This window comes from Nerophis lumbriciformis, linkage group LG12 (assembly GCF_033978685.3).
Source record: "Nerophis lumbriciformis linkage group LG12, RoL_Nlum_v2.1, whole genome shotgun sequence".
Classification (NCBI taxonomy): domain Eukaryota; kingdom Metazoa; phylum Chordata; class Actinopteri; order Syngnathiformes; family Syngnathidae; genus Nerophis; species Nerophis lumbriciformis.
Window position 1 is genome coordinate 17,977,960 of NC_084559.2, and position 21,798 is coordinate 17,999,757.

Sequence of the window (21,798 nt, forward strand, 5' to 3'; positions counted from 1 at the left end):
TGTAAATTTTGTGTGCTGCCTTTTGTGAAATTTGGTTGCTACATAGAAAACCTGCTTATGAATAATGTTTAGCTCCAATAACTGAATTAAAAGAGACACTTTTGGGAAAACTAATCATAACTCATCAAGTCTCTACAGCATAACTCCATCTGACAAAGCCTGTCATTATTTAGTGGCAGAACCCTGTCCTGCTAATGAATACCTGTCGATCTTGCATGGCTCCAGACTGCATGCAAACAGCAGCCTGGGTACCATTGGCTGTTAAAAAATACTTTTAGATAATTGCAAAGCTTGTTTGCAAGTATGCTACTGCATGTAGTATTTCAATATTCAAATGATTAACTTCTGTCAGCACATCAATTCTGTATTTCTAATATGGCATCAGATAATTTCATTGTTGCACTCTTAATCAATCAATCCCCATTGTAAATTACATGTATTTATTTAAACTTTCAATAGGTGGCCAGTTTAACACTGTAATACAGCAGAACTCGCTTAAAGGTGCTGTTTGCAACTTCCTCAAAGTAACATTTTTCAAAGCAGAAAATATAACAACTCCACCGCCGGCTGGTTTATATTACCATTAGTGGTTTACCAGAACACATTTGTTTGACAAATGTCTATATTTTTCACAAATACAAAGTTAAAGTAATAACATTTTTTACCAGCCTGAAAAAAATAATTGGTGTTTACGGCGGTCACTCACCCGGTCTTGCACATGCACACATACAAATCCCACAATCGGCTCAGATGTGGGATGTCATTGTGGCTTGTGCAGCCCTTTGAGACACTTGTGATTTACGGCTATATAATTAAACATTGATTGATTGATTGATTGATTGAAAAACAGTCCAAGAGAAGCAACAAACAATTTGCAGTCATGTTGTTTGGATAAACATTCAATGACTGCTAATGCTAGCTATCCAAATTGTTATTATTAACTAACATCTAAAGCTGATGCGCGTGCATGTGTTACGTACGTACGGAATTACGTCATTACGCAGGAGAAGCCGTGAGAGGGCAGGATATACTGTGTTAAATACATTGAAAAGTTGGCGCCCACTCGGCATCTGTGTAAATATTGCAAACAGCCTCTTTAAGTCACACCCGTTAACTCTTTTGTGTCGAACACATCATAAAGACAATGTTTTCTATTGTTAAGAGCTGCCCACTTACAGTACTGTAAGTCAATGTTGACATACTGTACATGGTCGACCTCATTTGTCCACATAACATTTAGGACCCAAAGAGGTAATTTCTATGACAATTTGGTTCGTTTAAGTCAACATGTGTTAAAGTATTAATGTTAACTTCATCAATATTGCAAAGCAGCGTGAAAGGTGAAAGGACAATGTAATTACTGTTTATTTATCAGAGGTGGCTTGAGGAGCCAAACATTTTACTCAGGAGTACTGTTACTGTAGAGTAATAGGACTCAGGTAAAAGTAAAAAGTAGTCTGCCAATTAATAATTTCAGTCAGAGTAATTAAGTATTCAGTAAAAAGTAATTACTGTTTATCAGAGGTGTTTAGAGGAGCCAAACATTTTACTGAGTACGGTACTGATACTGTAGCGTAATAGGACTCAAGCAAAAGTAAAAAGTAGTCTGCCAATTAATAATTTCAGTCAGAGTAATTTAGAAATTCAGTAAAAAAAAAGAAAACTATTCAAGTTCTGAGTGACTTCTGATTTATTTAGTAGATATTTTTTGATATTACTAACTTGCACTACAACCGTAGTTTGTGTTTGCATGTGAGAGACATGGCTCTAATATATACTATAAAAATGCGGGTTTTACATTTTAACATATGTGCTGCTAAAACATGATATACAACTTACGACAATGTGTTTTCTCTATTTGGAAGTTAAATTATTTTAGGCTCAAACGTGAACATTTTACTGAGGCGCATGAAATAGCTGTTATTTCTCGTAGTTTGTAAGGTAAACATAGATTAAAGAGTTGTGTTGACTCATTTGACTTCAAGTCGCTGTCATTTTTTTTCATTGCTATGGGCCTGCGATGTAAATAAAGTTTTAAAGTTGGGCCGCCAATATTTTTGAGTGCGGCCATGTGACTGCCAGGCTCTGTTTGATTGGTGAAATGGATGGCTAATTCCATTTATGTCAACAATAACTTAGTGCCAGTCCAAGGGCTGTCAACACAATGCGATAAGCAACATTTAGTAGGATGTTATGTTGTTTTATTGCAATCTACTGCAAGTTAATACACTTTACAGTAAATATGTATTAGAATGAAGTTTGACAGATTTTGTGTGTAACTGTAGATAAGAGACACAGCAAAACATATAAGTGAGTCTATGATTGGATTCCCTGATTTTTAGGAAGTGTTATTTTAAAGGTACACCTAATATAACAACCAACAACTAATGTTTTATATTGTGCTCAGTGGCTGTTTGTATAGCAAAACAGTGTTTTATAGCTCATTGTTTGCATGAACTTTTTTTATCCTGACCACTACTAATTTTGTTGATGTGTAACTTATGTCTAATATGTTACCCGTACTGACTGCATGTGTTCTATATTTAAAATGAACATTGCTGGAAAGTTGTTCTGGTGCTCTGCAGGTTCCTATGCAGCTCATTGAGAGTGTTGAGTGTCGGGATATGTTCCAGCTACACGTCACCTGTAAGGACTGCAAAGTTGTGCGGTAAGCCCAAAGACACGCCCATGTTACCTAAAGCCAGTCTAAACAGTACCACTTTGTACTCAAAGCAGTAGTTCATCACTGGAACCTTTCCCCCCCAAATATATGTTATTGAAACAGACAATTGTTTGTCATGTTAACATTATTTAGTAATTGTAACATGTTTTTGCTAATACAATAAAGCGTCACATTCACTTTAAAGGTGTCAGTTCTCCACCTTTGAGCAATGTCAGGAGTGGTTGAAGCGCCTCAATGCAGTAGTGCGCCCTCCGTCTCGCTTGGAGGATCTCTTCTCCTTTGCCTTCCATGCCTGGTGCATGGATGTGTACGCTGGTGAGAAAGAGCAGCATGGCGAGCTTTGTAGACCAGGTAGACCCACACACCCACACCGATAACTGCATCAGTCTGGACACTTCGGCCATAACAGATTTCTCTGCTCTTAAGGGGAACATGTGACCTCCTGGTTCAAGAATGAGGTGGAGAGAATGGGCTTTGACACTCAAAATGCCTGGAGGATATCCGACATCAACTGCAAGTTTAGGTGAAGGCCGTTTTCTTTTCTTTCTGAGTACCTGCTGCCGTGTTGATATCCGTGACTTACTGATCCCCCCCTTTGCTATCATTGGCATATAGCACAGATCAGTGTGTGAGAGAATGTGAGGTTGTTTTTTGTACTGCACTGGTGCTTCGCCTGGGGCACAAAAAGGCCCAACCCAGGATTAAATGTCTGTCGACTTTTGTTGAGCCTTCACAAATGCATTCAGGTCTGAATGCTTTCTCTCATGCCTCTTTTTTCACCACTAGGCTTTGCCCCAGCTATCCCCAGCAGCTTCTGGTACCAGCCTGGATCACTGATAAGGAGTTGGAAAATGTGGCAGCATTCCGCTCCTGGAAGAGGTTTCCTGCAGTAGTTTATAGGTTGGTTGTTTCTAATTAAACTAGAAACCAAAGACGGTATCCTTAATAGTAGTGCTGTTTGTAGTGTGTAAAAAGTTAAGCGTTTATGTCAACAGCCTGGCTGTAATTCATCATCGATATACAGTAACGCAAATGGTTGCGTAAGTGTTAGGGGTGTATTGACTTTTGTAAGGTGTACAGTATGTTTAAAAGCTTTGATGATGCATTATTGAAACTACTATAATTACATTTACTACATTATCAGTCAATTTGGAATCTCTCTTCTTGCTTGCTCACGTAACTTCCTTCCATTTTTACAGGCACCTGAACACAGGGGCCGTGATCGCCCGCTGCGGCCAGCCAGAGGTCAGTTGGTGGGGTTGGCGGAATGCTGATGATGAGCACCTTGTGCAGTCCATTGCTAAAGCCTGTGCCGTGGATAGCACCTCTCTCAAACACCTGTCTAACGGAACCTACACCAATGGCTCCGACCTGCCGGATACTGATTTTGGTGCGAGCGAGCTCAGTCTGCTTTACTCAACATCGTGCTGCATTCTATTTACATACATACAGTGCACACAAACTAACACAGCCTTTTTTTTTGGAAAAGGTTTGAAGCAGCAAGCCCATATAAACACAACAGCTAAGAACACCGCACAGATTCAATACATTCCCTTGTGTTCAACTCAAACATTTACTACTTCCACAGATGCCCTTTTTTGATATTAGACTTTTTTACTCATTGACTTAGTACAGGATGGGGGGAATGATTATTTGATCCCTTTCTGATTTTCTTAGTTTACGTCGTTAAAAAGACATGAACTGTGATGGTTTTTGTATCTGGTCAGCATGGTTTAATCTCTGGAGCAGATATAGGTCCACCAATCTTTACAAATACCAAATCTTATATGTTTTTAGGTTTGATAACTCTAATGTGTTGTCTGATTTTATCAGAGTCATCGATGACCAACAGCTCAGAGGTGGAGACGTTGGCCATCCAACCTCAAAAGTTACTGATCCTGGATGCCAGGTCTTATGCAGCTGCTGTAGCCAACCGGGCAAAGGGGGGAGGCTGCGAATGTCCTGGTAGGCCTTATCTTGTGTGTGTACTGTGGATATAGTAGATCTATACATAAAGTAAGTTCATCTGAATTATGAATTTATTTCCCCTTATATTCCAGAATACTATCCCAACTGTGAGGTGGTTTTCATGGGTATGGCCAACATTCATTCCATCCGCAAGAGTTTCCAGTCCATGCGTTTCCTCTGCACACAGATGCCTGATCCAGCCAAGTATGATATGTTTTATTTATGTGTGTGTGTGTGTGTGTGTGTGTGTGTGTGTGTGTGTGTGTGTGTGTGTGTGTGTGTGTGTGTGTGTGTGTGTGTGTGTGTGTGTGTGTGTGTGTGTGTGTGTGTGTGTGTGTGTGTATATATATATATATATAGATAGACAATATGAGACTGCATTTAGAGCCTGAAATTGGTGCCTCTAAGACATAATAATGCAATATACATTATTCCACAAAATCATGTACACCTCTCACATTTCAGCATCTGTTTTATTATAGCTTCTCAAGCCACAGTGCTGTAGAAACAAAACAGTTGCCAATGTGCACACAGTGTAGATTTACTGGGGGAAAAAAACGCTCACCATTTTTTTAAGAGGCAGAATGTGATAATTTTGTTTCTGGAAAATGTGTAGTATATAAATTAATTTGCATTTGAATGGGCAAAATAAGTATTAGATCTCCTACCAACCAGCAGGCCTTATTTCCCCCACAGTCGGGTTATGCACACACCTTTGGGAAAGTACTCCTAACGTCAATATACGGATAATGTAGATAAGACACCTCTCATAGGTCTCTTCTATTCACCACAATCGGCAGTGCTATAGAGCTGTCAAAGAGCCTCAGAGACCCCCCGGCCCCACAAGAGGCCTCCTGATGGACTGGACTCTCAAATTATTAACCGTACCCACTTGGCCACCTCCATTGCACCTGGTTGGTGACCCAGTGCGGTGGTGGTCCCCACATCTGTGGTCTCTCCCAAGGTTTCTCATTGTTCTCATTGTTTCTCATTGTTCCATTGGGTTTTTCTTGCCCATATGTGGGTTCAGATCTGGGAATGTCATTGTGGTTTGTGAAGACTTCAGCCTGCATGGTGGAGCTGGTGTTGTTGTGGTTTTGTGCAGGATGTGCCAGTCATACTTTCTAGCCTTCCTTGCCGTCAGAGACTGGCTGGGGCGATTCCTGCCAGGACTGGCAGGTAGGACCCAGGAGTTGGTTCTTTGCAACTAGTTATTATCCTGAGGGCGCTGTTGATGACAGTATAAACCTTGTTTGCGTGTGGACTTCTGCTCCAGACGGGTGTGCAGTATTCAGCTACAGGTAGGACCAAGGCTTGCGTTGTTATGCGTAGGGTCTGGGGGAAAGCTCTCTAAGTCAGCACAGCCAGGCGGCGGATAAGTGAGACCCTTGCAGTTGTCTTGGCCTTCACTTCATCCAGGTGTTGCTTGTCGGAGCGTGTCCGGTCTAAGCGCACGCCGAGGTACCTGGGGGCTTGGTGGAACTCCAGGCAGTTCTTGCCGACATGCACTTCCAGTTCCCTTCTTTCTTTCTGGCTGTAGAGGTGGAAAGCAGCAGGCATTGTTTTGGTCATGCTAAGTTGCAGGTGCCACTTCTGGAAGTAGTCAGCCAGAATACCCGTATTTCGGTTGAGGCCAACTTCTATCGCCTTCCAAGTTGGGCAGCAGAGCATGATGGCTGACTTGTCAGCATAGCCATACTTATTGGATGTTGTGTTAGGCAGCTCATGAATATAGATGTTAAACAGTGTTGGTAAGAGGACAGAGCCTTGCGGGACACCGTTCTTCAGCCTTCTGAGCCTCCTAGTCTGGTCATCGCTCGTTTGTAGGATGAATCTACAGTTTCTTCTGAGCCTCCTAGTCTGGCCATCGCTGGTTTGTAGGATGAATCTACAGTTACTCAGCGTGTCCATAATAAACCTCAACCATGTGCCGATCTGTGCCACATGGTATCATGATGTCCTGGGTGAGTAGTGTTACTTGGTGCACTGTTGACCCGCGTCGGCGGAAGCCTACTTGTTTCTGTGGAAGTTGTGGGTCCATCACTGGCTCAATGCGGCAGTGGATCAGGCTCTCCAGGATTTTATATGGAACACAAAGCAGGGAGATGGGCCTATAGGACTTTGGGTCTTCGGCAGGTTGGTTGGGCTTTGGCAAAGCTTTGACAGAAGCACACCGTAGGATCTTTGGGAGCTTAGACCTCCGGAAACATGATGAGAAGAATGAGCATAGCCAGTGAGATGTTCTTTCACTTTAGTGTGTGATAAACTCTGGGTGGACTTTGTCTTCACATGGTGACTTTCCCGGCTTCAGTTCTTTCATTGCTGCTCTTAGTTTGGCTGCTGCAAAGTCTCCTGAAAGGTTAACATCAGCGCTGGCTGCTCTGGAGTGGGATAATACCTCACTCGATAACAGTCATGTGAAGTTTTTGTCAGCATTAGAGAAGAAGCCGTTATTCAGGAGCTGGGAAGCAATGGCATCTGCAGTTAGTGGACACCTGCCGGGGGTTGATTTCCTCCTTGAGAGCAGGTTGATGGTCTGGCACGCTCCGACTACAGTGGTTGAAATCACTGGATTCCACTACTTCAGTCCATCTAGCCTTTCAGGGGTCATCCAGCTTCTGCAGTAGTGTTGTTGCTGCATCTATTTCTTTCGTCCTTGAAGATCGCCTGCTGATGTTGGCGCAGCAGGCAGCTGTACTCTTCATTCCAGCCCGGGATATAGTTCTTTTTAAAGCCACGAGGGATGTTAGGCGGCGTATGCAGCATCCACATACTCTGCTTCCGGTCCGTGAGACCGCTAGTTCTTCTATCTGTTTCCGCCATAAACGACTGCCAGTTTGCCTTCCTGATGTTCCATCTTCTGACCGGCTTGCCAGCTACCATCTGCACAAGTGATGGTACTTTGATGATAGACGGCCAGTGGTGTGAACGAGGGAACCTGTCCAAGACCCGTCTCTCTGGTTTCAGGTCGTTACCGCGGCATACAGTGAAGGCCAGGTCTGGGTTGGTGTAAGAGTTCCAGGGTGCAGAAAATAAGTTTGGGAGTTCTTTTGTAACCCCAGTCTAAGTCCCAGAATTAGCCCAATAAGTACCACAAGAATAATCGTATGTACACAATAATTTATGTGGAATTAGATATAGAGTAGGTTAGAAATCACATATTATTTATTAATGAAATAGAATAAATAGAACAATATAAATAATTGTGATACTGTAATTGAAATACAATGTAAAAACAATGACACCAATTACAGCCCTGTTTGAAATATAATTTTTGCACATATCTCCACACGAGTGTGGAGGTGTGGGGTGTAATTTTTTTTCCCCAAGGGGGGAACATGTCCAAAAAGTTATAGAGAATCTCTGTCTTTATAGATTATGTAATTGTGACACCAATTATTTTTTAAAGTTTTGAGAAACTTACAACATCCCTAACCATTTTTCAAAAAGCATACCATTCATGGGTTATTTTTCCTCAAAACGGTCACGTAGTTGACCTTAAACCCACCCTTAAGTTATACAGTGCCCTAATATAGTTTGTCTTTGCTGTATGTGTGCCTGCAGCTGGCTGTCTGCACTGGAGAGCACCAAGTGGCTGCAGCATTTGTCCTTGCTACTGAAGGCGGCCCTGCTGGTGGTCAATGCTGTGGACAGGGACCACAGGCCCGTTTTGGTGCATTGCTCTGATGGGTGGGATCGCACTCCTCAAATTGTTGCTTTGTCGAAGCTACTGCTGGACCCGTACTACCGCACTATAGAGGTACAAGTGAAAAGTTAAAAAAAAAAAAATCATATACTGAGACCTTGATATGATTTTATATTACCATGTATAGTGCTTTACAAATGTAACTGCAACCAACATAAAAAGTCAACACAGGGTCACAATTAACACAACCTGCTCACTGAACTTTGTGGATATTATAAAAAAATGTCCTTTCACCTAACATAATTCAAAATGACACCCATTTAAATCCAATGCATTATGGGAAAATGCACACTTGTTTTCTAGCCCAATGCAGCTCCCAAGTCAAAAAGTTTAGGCACCCCAGTATTAGACCAGCACCCAATGTAAGGTTTATACCACAGCTGCCCTAAATAAACAGCATTGGTAAATACTGAGATCATGTTTCTGTAATTGTTAATACGCTCATGTGTAGAATGTCTTCAACCGAAATTGTGTTTTGAATGCATTTTCCATCCATGCATTTTCAAATTTACTGTTTCACACAACTTTAATATGAAAACGGTAATTGTTTTGTTTAATTTGGAACACATTTAACACAATAACATTAGTAACAAATGCACACTTCAACATATGTCCAAAAAGGAGCAGGAAGAAGCTGAGCTGATTTAGTGTAATAAACAAATACAGAATATATGTGAATTACATTTATATAGCGCTTTTTCTCAAGTGACTCAAAGCGCTTTACATTGTGAAACCCAATATCTCAGTTACATTTAAACCAGTGTGGGTGGCACTGGGAGCAGGTGGGTAAAACGTCTTGCCCAAGGACACAACGGCAATGACTAGGATGGCGGAAGCTGGGATCGAACCTGCAACCCTCAAGTTGCTGGTACGGCCGCTCTACCAACCGAGCTATACCGCCCCAAATATGACAGACAACCTATTAAAAACACCATATGCTTGTACTTTTTCTTAAACTGGCTCATTTTTAGTTCCTTGTCCATTTTCTAATTTTAGTCCACATAACTTACCATAAATGCAATGGGTTTTTTTTTCCTGCGTGTTTTAATTCATCTGAGGTCACACTTCTCTACTCTGGTTGTGCTGTTTGAAAATGTAACAGATCTGTAAATTTAAATATTTTATATCAACATTTTAAATGTCAAATTACATTATTTACATGTATTACTGAGCAGAAAAAATATTTTATGCAAGTTAACAAAGCCGAAATTAGCTTACAAAAATAATATATTTGTTTAATTGCTTGTTAATCTGTGTGGAAAAAATAAATTTGCTTTATTTTTCAGTTTCAGTTTATTTACCAGATACATAAAAGCAATAACATTTATTTTAAACAAGTTTAGTAAGAATTCTAAAATATATAGCTGGTTAGCTAATACATTTATTAAGAATAACATATTTTTCACTAATTTCCAGACACAGCAATCACTTTCTGTTAAGAATAATATGGAGCAGTAGTGACATTTCCACAGCTTAACTGTCCATAACTGCACATAGGCAGTTATGGACTTCCATGTCCACAACATTTTTTTAATATTGTGTTATATTTTTATTCAGGGCTTCCAAGTTTTAGTCGAGACAGACTGGTTGGATTTTGGCCACAAGTTTGCAGATCGCTGCGGGCATGGAGAAAACTCTGAGGACGTTAACGAGCGCTGTCCAGTCTTCCTACAGTGGCTGGACTGTGTTCACCAGCTGCAGAGACAGTTTCCATGCTCCTTTGAATTTAACGAGGCCTTCCTGGTGCGTATTGGTGGTAAACCTTTACTGATTGTAGTAAGTTTCTTCAATAAGTATAAATAACATGTTACTTATTTACATAAATGTTTATATTTTGTATAACCAGCATAGACAGTATGCAGGGGGGTGGCCAACAAAATGTTTAAACTGTATTAATTTTGGGAGAATAACAGTCTTTTTGACGTAAAAAATATATTCACTTGTAATATAATGCCAGTAGATCTCACAATTAATCTTTTTATTTATTTTTTTAACCTCTGCTTTCCACTTTCAACATATTTATGTATGCTCATTTTGAATGCAGGTGAAGCTGGTGCAACACACCTACTCCTGTCTGTTCGGCACTTTCCTATGTAACAGTGGCAAAGAGAGGGAGGACTGCCACGTTCAAGAAAGGACATGCTCGGTCTGGTCCCTGTTGAGGCCCGCCAACCGTACTCTGAGGAACATGCTGTATTCCTCACACTCTGAGACTGTACGTACACTACACAGTCCTGGGCATCCAGCATTAAGTTGGGAAAAGTAGCACATAAACAATGACACATTGAAATATGTTCAGAAATACTCATTTTAATTTAAAGACACCATGAGGTAGTCCTCATTCAAATGTACCACATTTGCAATTTGTAACTAATTCCATTCATATCTGTTATTGCAGGTTCTCCACCCAGTGTGTCATGTGCGCAACCTGATGTTATGGACCGCTGTCTACCTGCCCAGCTCCTCTCCCACCACCCCTTCAGATGACTCCTGCGCGCCGTACCCTGTGCCCGGCAGCAATCCGGAGGAAGCGACCCTGGGCAGGTGAGCCTGGCGCGCTGGTACAGAACTCCTCACTACCTCACTCATGTAAGACAAACTCCGGTCCAGGGCTCCCAAAGACGGTGGGACCCAGCTTTGACTCTTGACGCACACTTCGCTCTCCTCAGACCCACGCAGTCACGTTTTGTGGTTATTGCATAGCTCAGAAAAATTGTGTCATCAGGAAGGTGCAACAAGAAGTTGTTTAATTTGTCAAGAGTTTAACGACCGCAGCTTCCTGTAATTATGCTCGCGTTCATTGGAACAGATATCATACTGATTAATAGTCCTTTAATACAGCATTTTCCTACCCATTTTTTATTTTGCAGAAAGCCAAATTCATTCCCCCTAAGTTGGATATATTGTATGAGTAGGTTGTATTAATCCAGTGCAACCTAGATACCCAGAGGGCACAAACTTTCCAGAGTGACCCAGCCCTCTTCTGGCTTTTAGCACATAATGACGTAAACTACGTCCGTGCGTATCGTGGTTAGCTAATTATGGCGATTTAGCTAAGTTTAGCCACTAATGATAGCTACTTAGGCTATACATTCAATGATAGCTATCGTAACATTAACATGACTGCAAATTGTCCTTGGACGGACAAGCATTTTTTATTCAATATGATAAAAAGCTGTCATGTTAAACTACTAATAATAACATAAATTAGGTGGTGTTCTTGTTTATATATATATTTTAAAGTTGTAGACATCTATAAGTCACTTATTAAAGGGGAACTGCACTTTTTTGGGGAATTTTGCCTATCATTCACAATAATTACGAAAGACATGATGACCGATGGGGTTTTTTTTAACGCATTGTAACTCGCAAATAAAAGTCAGCTTACAGCGGAGCCAATGGTAAGTCCTATATTCCGCCCATAAAACCAATAAAAAAAAATAAAAAAAGCTTCAGTCGACATTGACATACGAGGGCGACCGCTTTTGTCAACATAAAATGTGAGATATAAACAATTATTCAGTTCATGTCAACATGTTTAATTTGTATTATTGATGGAGGGAAGCATGCAACTTCATCATTATTGCTAAGCAGCATGAAACGACAACATAACTATCATTTACTTACTCAACAATAAAAGTTGCAGACAATGACCTCCTGTTCAGTGCAAAGTAAGCTTTAAAACAAAAACATGGAGTTAACTGGATTGTACCACGACAATTAACAAAATGCACCCGTTTTATTACATTTTTTAGATTGTTAGTGACCGTAAGAAAAATTTGCGCATGCACATAATATTTATTGTACTGTAGCAAGATATACACCAAATTAGATAGGAATAGAAAATGTCATATGAAAACAGAAACAAATAAATATGCATGGAGGGAAATTACATCAACAAAGACCATAGGTTCAAAAATATGTTATTATTTCCAATTTTCCTTATGTCTGAAGTAGTAAATGTGCAAGCAACGGTTTGTTATTGGTTCGGACTCCGGTTATCTCGACAACCCTTTATGTGGACCTCAGATAGCTAGCTAGTCTGAAGAAAGTTGACATAAACGGGTTCCACTGTACTTCAATGTATACTTTTTTAGTTTCCTGTGAAGCATTGAGTGTCTTCTCGCTTGATGGAACAATAGATAGACAAAATGTTCATGGTAAATTATCAATCAGTGAATCATAAATTACACAGTTTTGTTAAAATGTTTTTCTTTACATTCCTTATGTGTTGTTGTTTTTTTGTAGATGTACTAAAACTCGCTCATTCGATAACTTGCCCAGTGCTTGTGAGCTGGGAAGCTTGCTGGCCCCAAACCGCCGCTCTAGTGATCCAAATCTCAATGAGAAGTGGCAGGACCACCGGCGCTCTCTGGACCTCAATATGGCAGTCGGGCCGGAGGGAGGGGCGGACCAGGATCAGGAAGTACAGTGTAATGGATTGAGCCTTTACCCGAATGGAGTGGACTCTGAGCTGGATGACAGCCCACAGTCCCGCAACTCACACTCTGACATGGCAGAGGGAGCCTGCACGGACTCACCATCAACCAGAGAAGAGGCAGAGCTGTCTGTGGCAGTAGGTGTGGCTGAGGGCCAGATGGAGAACATTCTTCAAGAAGCCACCAAGGAGGAGGCGGGAGCAGATGCACAGAGAGTTTTAAGTGCTGTAAGTGCTCAACTTAATAACACAGCAGCCATGGAGGAGGAGATGCACCCAAGAACTGCTGAGGATGATCAATGTGCTGAGAGCAACACGACTGAAACACAACATGGGCATGCTAATGGTCTCCATCCACAAAATGGGTTTGTGGAAGCTGAGGAGAGCAGTGACTCTCCAGCTGTGCCTGCACAGATAGTAGAAGAGTTACAAAAACAGAAAGATGAGGCAGCTCAAACACTTGAGCATGTAAAGAATCAATCTCTGGACAATTGTTCTGAACAACATTTTCAGCCCAGTTCAGACGAGCCAGAGCCGCTTAAAGCTCATAGAACTCAGATGGCGAATGGCCATAGCAGATCACCTGAGGAGCCTGGTGCAGATGAGGAGACCAGCTCTGGTTGTGACCCAGACAGAGGTATGTTAGAGTCAGGGGAACAGGCAGAGAAGAGGGCCTCCCTGATGGAAAGCTCCACAGAGACTTTGACAGAGGAGATCTGCAGCAGGTTTGAGCCCCCTGCACCCCCGCCTGTCTGTCCAACCCACCAGGCCTTCAGCAAAGGCCAACAACCTTCCTCTAAGAAAGAGAAAGTGCTGGAGACAGGCGAACACAGCTTTACCAGAACTTTAAACGGGGGCAGCAAGCGACCGCCTGTCAGTGCCTTTCATTATGCAAGTGCTGACCTCACTCGGGACGGCCTTTGTAACAGTGACAGTTCTGATGGGGAACCTTGCGGAGGACCTCATTGGGTCAAAGGTGAGCGGGCCCCAGTGAGCCGACAGGTGTCCTTGGCAAGCTGCCACTCCCTTATCCTGCACCACCGGGGCAGCTGCTCACAACACCGCTGGTGCCACGCTCAGCTGGGCCGGGCTGCCGTCAGTCCAGAGCCGCCGTCACGCAGCCACCTGGATGACGATGGACTGATGCTGCACACAGATGCCATCCAACAGAGGTTGAGGCAGATAGAGGCGGGGCACCAGATGGAAGTGGAGACGCTGAAGAAGCAGGTACAGGAACTATGGAGTCGTCTGGAAAATCAGCAGCAAGTCGGTTTCCATCGCGCCAACGGAGACGCAGGAGATGAAGTGGTAAGAAGGAGAAGACTGCTTGCCTCATCAAGGTTTCCTTGTATGATGTATTAAAAAATAACTGAACTCTCCCTCTCATACAGACATCAATGACAGACTCAGAATACAATGTGGACCCCAACTGTCTGTCTCGCTGCAGCACAGAGCTCTTCTCAGAAGCCAGCTGGGAGCAGGTGGACAAGCAGGACACTGAGGTGGGCCTGATCATTGTTGATTATTGTTTAAACATGCATTTGAATGTCACTCCTAACGTTCCTATTTCTTGTTTTCTTGTCAATGAAATGTAATTGTGTGTCCATTATAAGGTCACTCGCTGGTACCCCGATCATCTGGCAGCCCAGTGTTATGGCTGTGAGAGCAGGTTCTGGCTTGCCTCCAGGAAGCATCACTGCAGGTAAATACTGAGCAGAATCAAGCCAATTAAGTACCCAATTAGTGTCCTTTGAGGTACCCCATTAATGTCTTTTGAAGTTGTCTTTAGCTCAACTATTTCTTGTTTTTTAAGCCACAGACATCCACACTGAGACTAGATTTGGGTTATGGTATAGTTTATTTCCACACTTGTGTACACATTCATTATTCAACATGTCCAAAAAGGAGTAGGATTTAGCTGGTCACATATCCTGTTGGGCCTTCTTTGTGTCTGGTGATGTTAGATAACATTACACAACTTAGTAGGAGTGCCGTACTTATTCAATAAACCTAGTTGGTAGGGCAGCATCTACAGATGTGTTGAATGTTTTATTTAGTATTTCTTTCTGTTTTCACTTAAAATGGGAACTCTACTTTTTTGGAATTTTGCCTATCATTCACAATCATTATGACAAAACAAGAAGACGTTGTGTTCTTGGTGGCTAGCAATGCAGCTAATGGGAGCAATCAATTATATCTCTAAATCACATTAAAAAGGCATTCAAACACGGTCAACAATACTTATTTTACGTTCCGTAACCTGTATAATCCAATCCAATCCACTTTATTTATATAGCACATTTAAACAACAAAATGTTTCCAAAGTGCTGCACAACAATATTAAAAACAATATTCGAATACTATCTTTAGCTCCACCAATGGCTGAATAAAAACAAAAAATAAATACATAAAAAACCAACATGAAAACAATATAAAATAAATATGATTAAAAACGATTTTAAAGGGTAAAACCAATTAAAACAGTAAATAGAAATCAAAATTTTAAAAACACAAGAGGACAACAGAGGACCACACAACTCACGTAGTGTTAAAAGCCAGAGAATAAAAGTGGGTCTTAAGACGAGACTTAAAACACTCCACTGTGGGAGCAGTTCGAACATGGAGGGGCAGAGAAGGCCCTGTCTCCACTGGTTTTAAGTCTGGTCTTGGGCACTACGAGCTGGAGCTGGCTCTCGGACCTCAGAGCGCGCGCAGGATTGTAAATTTGTATGAGGTAATAACATAATAACCAAACTGTTATTGTAGGAACAAACATGGAGGAACTATTTTTTCTAGCGTGGTAACACATTGCCATGCTACGGTCTCAGCCGTAAAAGCTAACTACGGCAAGAGATAAGCTAGCTTCTACGTCAGCACGAAACACGTTTGAGTTTGTAATGCACAACATTGCGATAGGACACCAATGTGTACTGACTGAAAAATATGAACAATCATATTTACAGTATCTGTAAAGTGTCCACATTTAATGTTTTGTTTGTACACAGCATTTGCCGTCTGTCATGATACATGACGCATGTATCATGATCAATATAAAATGTGACTCAATCGATGGACTGTTGTATGTTTGTTTTTTTCTTATTTATTTGGGTAAGCACTCCATTTATGTCGAAATAGCATGGCTTTATATTCCACATTTTGCAGCTAACGTCTTACTCTTCCTTTGTGCTGGCTTCAAGAAGCAGTAGTTCATCTTCCATACATTCAGATTAAAAAAGATAAGGTTATGAATTCTCATTTGTCCAAAAATAGTCGTCTTTGTTACCGATTCCGCCATTATTAGAAGACACAGACAAGTTTGTTTCCGGATGTAGGACACACAGTTGTTGCCAGAAGTCAGAAGTGCGCTGCTATGGAAAGGGAAATAAATACGGCGAGGAATTTAGTTCCGGCAATGATTAAAATGACCTTCTCAGTGGCCTAGTGGTTAGAGTGTCCGCCCTGAGATCGGTAGGTCGTGAGTTCAAACCCCGGCCGAGTCATACCAAAGACTATAAAAATGGGATCCATTACCTCCCTGCTTGGCACTCAGCATCAAGGGTTGGAATTGGGGGTTAAACCACCAAAAATTAATCCCGGGTGCGGCCACCGCTGCTGCTCACTGCTCCCCTCACCTAGCAGGGGATGATCAAGGGTGATGGGTCAAATGCAGAGAATAATTTGTGACAATCAGTGGTACTTTAACTTTTAAAATACTGTAAATATTGTACATATTACATACATATATATATATATAAATAATAATATATACTTGCAGTGTGTATACAAAACATTGATGGAGGGTTTTGAAGTGGTTTTAGAGGGCTTTGAAGGCTACGACATGGACTCCCATTAACCGAGTCTTCCAAGTTTTTTTTTATTATCTTTAAACCCCATCCCCCAAAAAAAGACATATGTGTTCTTGTCTGTCATATAATGATTGTGAACGATAGGCAAAATTCCAAAAAAGAGTGTAGTTCCACTTTAAAGTAACTGAATATTTGTCTCTGAAAATGATCCCCCAAAAATACAATTTTCTCAAAGATGCAGGCATATGTCGAGTTATTGGCACGCTATTTTTTTTTTTCTGGTTTGAGGAAACCTCACTCCACTCACTTTGCACCATTGTTGGTGATAAATAAGGCATTGCAATCCTTACAAGGGGAGGACAGAATATCAATGTGTCTGCAAAAAGGCTATGGATACACCAGTTGAGTTGTACTTTTAGTGTGTCATGTTGTCCTCCCTGTTCAGGCAGCTTTTTTCTATTGTCTGCCCCTCTCCTCTACAGTGGCAGGGAGCCTGTCCAGGAGGTCTGGTGAGATCCGGCTCCTCTGTCTCAAACCCACACCCCCACCCACTCCACCCTAACCTGGCATTGCTGCACCTTCTATTGTAATCCTAATCCACCCCTCAGCCTGCCCCTCCTCATCCTCACCCACTGCATTGGTTTGCCCTTTTTTTGTTCTGTCCATACTGTGTGGAGTCCGCCAGAGAAAACCCCTCTTCAGCCCTGCTGAGTCTTTTCATTCATTGAGTGTGAGCACAGTGCTGTCAGTGACTGCCACTGGCTGAGGGGGCCACTAAAGTGCCGCATCAGCATCCCAACACCTCCCGGCTAACCATTGCTGACATCTCGGCAGCATGCTGCTTCACCCAGCTTTTTTACCTCCTGGCAGCGCAGTATGTGACTATACTGCAATCCCACCCCCACCCTCACCCTCCACCCCCCCCCAGACCGAACGCTAGCACGTAATGTTGGAGAGAATTAATTCATGAGTTTGGCAGTCAGGAAGCTCAGTGTGACCATTGCCTTCCATGTGGATCTCGGCATGTGCCACCTGTGAAGCGCTGCTACCGTGTGTGTTCCTGGTGTCTCGAGTAGACCACATGTTGAATTCGCTGACCCGACATGTAGAGTTAAAGTGTAAGCAGTAGGGCTGGGCGATATGGACGAAAAAGTATATCTCTATTTTATATATATCTCGATATATTTTTACTTAAACTCGATATTTTATATATATCTCGTTATATTTTCCGGTAAAAATATGCTGACCCGACACGTAGAGTTAAAGTGTAAGCAATAGAACTGGGCGATATGGACGAAAAAGTATATCTCGATATATTTTTACTTAAACTCGATATTCGATATACATCTCAAAATGTTTTCCGGTGAAAATATCTATATAAAGATTTTCATTTTTCAGCGAGATTCAGTGAAATTGAAGTGAATGACAACTGTACTGTAAACACTTTTATTAACCAATTAGTAGGGGTGTAACGGTACACAAAAATTTCGGTTCGGTACTTACCTCGGTTTAGAGGTCACGGTTCGGTTCATTTTCGGTACAGTAAGAAAACAACAAAATATACATTTTTGGGTTATTTATTTACCAAATTTGCAAAATCTTCCACCAAAAATATTTTTCTTAGTGGAATATTTGATGTGAAGTAATCGGAACCTTGGATAGGTCAATAATTCATGATAACATTGATTTTGATTCAATATTATGTTTTGAGCAATGACAGTTTGAAAGAAAAAGAAAAACAGCTTTGTTTTATTAGTCAACATTGCAACTTTTTCTAAATTACATTTAACCTTTTAAGCTTTTTTATTTCACTTTTGTTATGTTTTTGTTTATTTTAATAGTATTTTTAGAATGTGCCGTGGGCCTTTAAAACATTAGCTGTGGACCGCAAATGGCCTCCGGGGCACACTTTTGCTATAGATAATAAAAAATTAAATCTGATAAATCTATGGATAAAAAGCAGAGCCTGGCGACGCATGCGTGTTTATCATAACTCTCGCTCTTTCTCTCTCTCTCTCTCTCTCTCTCTCTGCCCCTCCCTCACCTATGCTGCTGCACGCACAATTTGTTTTGTTTTTAACCCCTTCTTAACCCTGAACGTACATTGAAAATACACGCAACCCTAACTCAAAATGCCGGACATTTGAGGCATTTAAGAAACTCCGCCCTGACAGCTCCGCAAAAGAGGACATGCCCGGTGAAAAGAGGATGTATGGTCAGTCTATCGTAGCCCCGTTAACTGCTAGCATGCCGTGTGTTGTGCCTCGGTGTGCATTGTTTACACAACGTGCGTTACGCTTCTTAATATGTCCGTGTGGAACCTCGTTCGGTACACCTCCGAACCGAACCGGAACCCCCATACCGAAACGGTTCAATACAAATACACGTACCGTTATACCCCATACCCCTAGTATTGACAGCATAGAAATAAACCGTTTAAGTAGCACAGAATTACACATCATAAATAAAATAGAAAAATATTATTTCCACGTAAAATAAATAACATAGCTGTGCAAATAATACAAAATGTATCAAACTCAGATAAAAACTACATTTGTAGGCAGGCACTTTTTAATTCCCGGTGGACGATGTAATGGACTGTCACACACGTGCGGTTCTGGTCAGCGCCAAGTAAGTGCGGCTATGATCTTCCTCACTTCCCAATTACATATTTGGCAGCATTTCTCCTTCCAAATATGCCCGGCTAGGCAACTGGAGAACAGTTTTGATTTGGGCTTACATGGTAAACAAGTCAAATTAATGTTTTATCCAGACACGTACGTTTGTCCAAATGTGGCCAAGTAGACGCATTGTGGGTTTCCTGGACGTGGTCTACATCGTTAAAAGAAACATCCAAAGAAGAGAATCCGATTCTCTGCCATCTTCCACTAGTTTTTTTAATATATAAATCGCCCGCTTGACCCTCTTGTCGTCATTTGGGATGTGTGTTGTGATTTCACTTCCTGGTTCCATGACCCGCCCTATCTTGCCTCTGATTGGCTTGTCCCTAATGTGTTGCACTAATCTTAACCAATGGTGACTCATCATAGTAAACAACCAACCAATCATGGATGTTCTTGTACGTGCAAGCAGGTCTTGGAAGGAGGAAAGGGAGGGGTTTAGTAGCCCATGAGAGGGAGTGGGAAGTGGGGGAGAACAAGGAACACAACTAATAAGCGGTGTTTGGTCATTTTATCGTGAAATAAATTATATCGATATTACCATATTTTCTTAATTCATATCTTGTTTAAAAATATATCGATATATCTTACAAACTCGATATATCGCCCAGCCCTAGTAAGCACCACCACTTCACACGCCACTGCTGGTCATACACACTGCATCCTAATCACTAACCAAACTTCATCCTAAAGATCTACATTTCCTTTTCAAATTAGGCTTTTCTACCGCTTGTCCTGCTCGGGGTCGCTGGAGCCTATCCCAGGCTTTTATTTGTATAATGACCCTACTCGAGTGGTTATGTTGTTTTCTATTCCTAATGCGGTGGAACCCACTTATGTTGACAACCCATCTATGTCGACCAAACTCCCCAAGTCCCGGTCCACCGTGTTCTCCTTTTACTAAAAAAAAATACACGCTTTAGTTGACGTCGACATGCTGTACATGGTCACAACTTTTTCCCGTTCATGTCGACATGTGTTGTAGTAACCATACTTGCCAACCTTGAGACCTCTGAATGAGATTGGGGGGGGTATATTTATAGCTAGAATTCACTGAAATTCAAGTATTTCTTATTTATTAGATTATATTTATAGCTAGAATTCACTGATATTCAAGTATTTCTTATTTATTATATTTATAGCTAGAATTCACTGAAATTCAAGTATTTCTTATTTCCATCCATCCATCTTCTTCCGCTTATCCGAGGTCGGGTCGCGGGGGCAGCAGCCTAAGCAGGGAAGCCCAGACTTTCCTCTCCCCAGCCACTTCGTCCAGCTCTTCCCGGGGGATCCCGAGGCGTTCCCAGGCCAGCCGGGAGACATAATCTTCCCAACGTGTCCTGGGTCTTCCCCGTGGCCTCCTACCGGTTGGACGTGCCCTAAACACCTCCCTAGGGAGGCGTTCGGGTGGCATCCTGACCAGATGCCCGAACCACCTCATCTGGCTCCTCTCAATGTGGAGGAGCAGCGGCTTTACTTTGAGCTCCCCCCGGATGACAGAGCTTCTCACCCTATCTCTAAGGGAGAGCCCCGCCGCCCGGCGGAGGAAACTCATTTCGGCCGCTTGTACCCGTGATTTTGTCCTTTCGGTCATAACCCAAAGCTCATGACCATAGGTGAGGATGGGAACGTAGATCGACCGGTAAATTGAGAGCTTTGCCTTCCGGCTCAGCTCCTTCTTCACCACAACGGATCGATACAGCGTCCGCATTACTGAAGATGTCGCACCGATCCGCCTGCCAATCTCACGATCCACTCTTCCCCCACTCGTGAACAAGACTCCTAGGTTCTTGAACTCCTCCACTTGGGGCAGGGTCTCCTCCCCAACCCGGAGATGGCACTCCACCCTTTTCCGGGCGAGAACCATGGACTCGGACTTGGAGGTGCTGATTCTCATCCCAGTCGCTTCACACTCGGCTGCGAACCAATCCAGTGAGAGCTGAAGATCCCGGCCAGATGAAGCCATCAGGACCACATCATCCGCAAAAAGCAGAGACCTAATCCTGCAGCCACCAAACCGGAACCCCTCAACGCCTTGACTGCGCCTAGAAATTCTGTCCATAAAAGTTATGAACAGAATCGGTGACAAAGGGCAGCCTTGGCGGAGTCCAACCCTCACTGGAAACGTGTCCGACCTACTGCCGGCAATGCGGACCAAGCTCTGACACTGATCATACAGGGAGCGGACAGCCACAATCAGACAGTCCGATACCCCATACTCTCTGAGCACTCTATTTCTTATTTATTAGATTATATTTATAGCTAGAACTCACTGAAATTCAAGTATTTCTTATATTTATATATATATATAAGAAATACTTGAATTTCAGTGTTCATTTATTTACACATATACACACACATAACACTCCTCTTCTCATTGTTGTAGTTGAAGTGCAATGCTTTGCAGCCAGTAGCACAGCCTTTGAAGGAGCATCGGTATGGGCAGCATCTGTAAAATTTAATTTGCAGGAAAGGAGTGAGTTTAGGTTTGAATTGTCCATCCTCGTTCTATTCTC

General features: G+C 42.1%; 1 protein-coding gene across 2 annotated transcripts in view; it reads left to right on the forward strand.

Moving 5' to 3' along the window:
* LOC133623062 (phosphatidylinositol-3,5-bisphosphate 3-phosphatase MTMR3-like) overlaps window positions 1-21,798 on the forward strand; it is a 51,552-nt gene that overhangs the window by 18,956 nt on the left and 10,798 nt on the right. Inside the window, exons 6-20 of one of the 2 annotated variants that reach the window (XM_061985994.1) lie at window positions 2,586-2,668; window positions 2,868-3,034; window positions 3,110-3,206; window positions 3,470-3,583; window positions 3,883-4,073; window positions 4,517-4,648; window positions 4,744-4,855; window positions 8,216-8,411; window positions 9,915-10,100; window positions 10,402-10,572; window positions 10,756-10,901; window positions 12,606-14,103; window positions 14,187-14,297; window positions 14,409-14,497; window positions 17,084-17,110. In XM_061985994.1, coding sequence (XP_061841978.1) covers window positions 2,586-2,668; window positions 2,868-3,034; window positions 3,110-3,206; window positions 3,470-3,583; window positions 3,883-4,073; window positions 4,517-4,648; window positions 4,744-4,855; window positions 8,216-8,411; window positions 9,915-10,100; window positions 10,402-10,572; window positions 10,756-10,901; window positions 12,606-14,103; window positions 14,187-14,297; window positions 14,409-14,497; window positions 17,084-17,110 — 3,320 coding nt within the window. The remainder of the gene's footprint in view (window positions 1-2,585; window positions 2,669-2,867; window positions 3,035-3,109; window positions 3,207-3,469; window positions 3,584-3,882; window positions 4,074-4,516; window positions 4,649-4,743; window positions 4,856-8,215; window positions 8,412-9,914; window positions 10,101-10,401; window positions 10,573-10,755; window positions 10,902-12,605; window positions 14,104-14,186; window positions 14,298-14,408; window positions 14,498-17,083; window positions 17,111-21,798) is intronic. The other variant, XM_061985995.1, reaches the window with a different exon arrangement.